This window comes from Hermetia illucens, chromosome 4 (assembly GCF_905115235.1).
Source record: "Hermetia illucens chromosome 4, iHerIll2.2.curated.20191125, whole genome shotgun sequence".
Lineage (NCBI taxonomy): Eukaryota > Metazoa > Arthropoda > Insecta > Diptera > Stratiomyidae > Hermetia > Hermetia illucens.
Genome location: NC_051852.1, coordinates 87020060 through 87021818, shown reverse-complemented (window position 1 = coordinate 87021818; position 1759 = coordinate 87020060). Strand labels below are relative to the sequence as shown.

General features: G+C 44.8%; 1 protein-coding gene across 1 annotated transcript; it reads right to left on the bottom strand.

The window, feature by feature from the left end:
* Nucleotides 1-370: 370 nt before the first annotated feature.
* On the bottom strand, nt 371-1500 carry LOC119653989. The gene is made up of 2 exons (XM_038059150.1): nt 1089-1500; nt 371-1038 (listed from the first exon to the last, which is right to left on the bottom strand). The coding sequence occupies exons 1-2, from the start codon at nt 1498-1500 to the stop codon at nt 371-373; spliced, it is 1080 nt and encodes a 359-aa protein (XP_037915078.1).
* Between the last annotated feature and the right edge of the window lie 259 nt (nt 1501-1759).

The following is a 1759-nucleotide window of genomic DNA, read 5'->3' as shown; positions in this document are numbered from 1 at the left end:
TGAGACTTCGGGAGAGGCTTGCCTTGGGAAAGGATGCGAATTTCTGATGAGAAGCGTCCTTGTTGTGTAGTACGAATCCAGTGGGTGAGAGCCGCCTGCAAATCCGCTGGAGTGAGAACCGAGATGTTGAGTTTTAAATCTGGTGTCCGTTTGAAGACTGCTACTGCACGTAGTAAAGTAGCAGTGACTCTGACAAGTTTTGTGAGAGTGCTGCATCGAGTCAAGAGATGATCCAAAGGCAAAGATGGAGTTGATGCGACGACATGTACTGCTGACGATCGCATTTCCATGTCTTCATGAAAGACATCAAGTGGTGAGAAGGTTTGGTTAGCCAATCTGGACCTGACCACTATAGAGAGTGCTTAATGAGTTAAGAGGGGTTTAAACCCCGTGATGCGCAATCAGCTGGATTCTGCTTGATGGAGATAAATTTCCACACTGCTGACAGTGAGATTTCATGAATATCACGTACTCGGTTCTTAACAAATTCCTTATAACGAGTGGGATCACTGTTAATCCAGCAAGGGTGACTAATGAATCTGTCCACAAAGTAACTGGTACGTTGATCAAGTTGAGAGCCTTTTGCCGTGCGTGAGATGAGCTTCGCGAGGAGTAATGCGGCAGATAATTCAAATCGTGGAATTGTGAGACGTTTGAGAGGAGCAACTCGAGTCTTTGCATAAACAAGAGTTACTTTTGATTGCTGATTTGGATGAATGTACACTGCTGCAGCCATTGTAGTTTGTGATGCGTCCGAAAATTCGTGTATCTCGACGTGTGAGGGGTCAGATGTGAGATTAAGCCAGCGTGGAATTTTGAGGCTTGCAAGATCAATCAATTCACTCCTGAACGTCTTCCAACGATGAGTTATCTGAGGAGTTAGTGGGTCATCCCATCCAATCTTTTCTAGCCATAAGTCCTGCATCAGAATTTTGGCTCGAACAATGACTGGTGAGATTAATCCAACAGAATCAAACAACGATGCTGTTTCTGACAGTATGATGCGTTTCGTGATGGCCGAAGTTTGAGACGTATGGCCTGTAAAAGTCAAAATATCCGGAGAACATTTGACATTCCAAGAATTTTACACGTAGACTCATCGAACTGGTGAGATGTATTGCTGCTGAGATTTGATGAGTTGACTTTACAGAACGATGGATGACTGCTTTTCCACTTCGCTACTGGAAAACACCCGGTGAGACAGAGAGCTTTAACCTGAGACGCGATTTCGTTGAGACGTGAGAGAGTATCAGCACCTCCGGTGATGTCGTCGACGTAGCTACCCTTTTCAAAAGGTTCGATTGCTAATGGGAACTTGTGGCCCTCGTCGCTGAGAAGTTGTTTAAGAACGCGACGTGCTAAGTATGGTGCTGGTTTTGTACCGTAAGTAACGGTTGTAAGATCGTATATTGCAGGCTCGCTGGTGCTTGATTGATGATCAGTCCAAAGTATCCTCTGGAACTTCCAGTCATTGGGATGAACATTGATTTGACGGAACATTTTAGTAATGTCCGTCGTAAAGATGAATTTGTGCTGCCTTACATACAGCAGTACATCGAAAATGTCTGCCTGAAGTTTCGGACCAGTATGCAACGTATCGTTGAGTGAAATTCCTGTGCTTGATTTACAGACCCGTTAAACACGACCCTCAGCTTCGTAGTGAGACTATCTTCACGCAATACGCCATGGTGAGGAAGGTAAAAGCTGTCAGTAGGTGACGCCTTATCTTCTGAGACTTTTTTCAAGTGGCCCAGAGATT

Coding starts and splice junctions, on each gene's coding strand:
- LOC119653989 (XM_038059150.1), bottom strand. CDS start 1,500: ATGTTCCGTCAAATCAATGTTCATCCCAATGACTGGAAGTTCCAGAGG. Junction 1,039..1,088: donor CCAGTTCGATGAGTCTACGT/GTAAAATTCTTG, acceptor TGACTTTTACAG/GCCATACGTCTCAAACTTCG.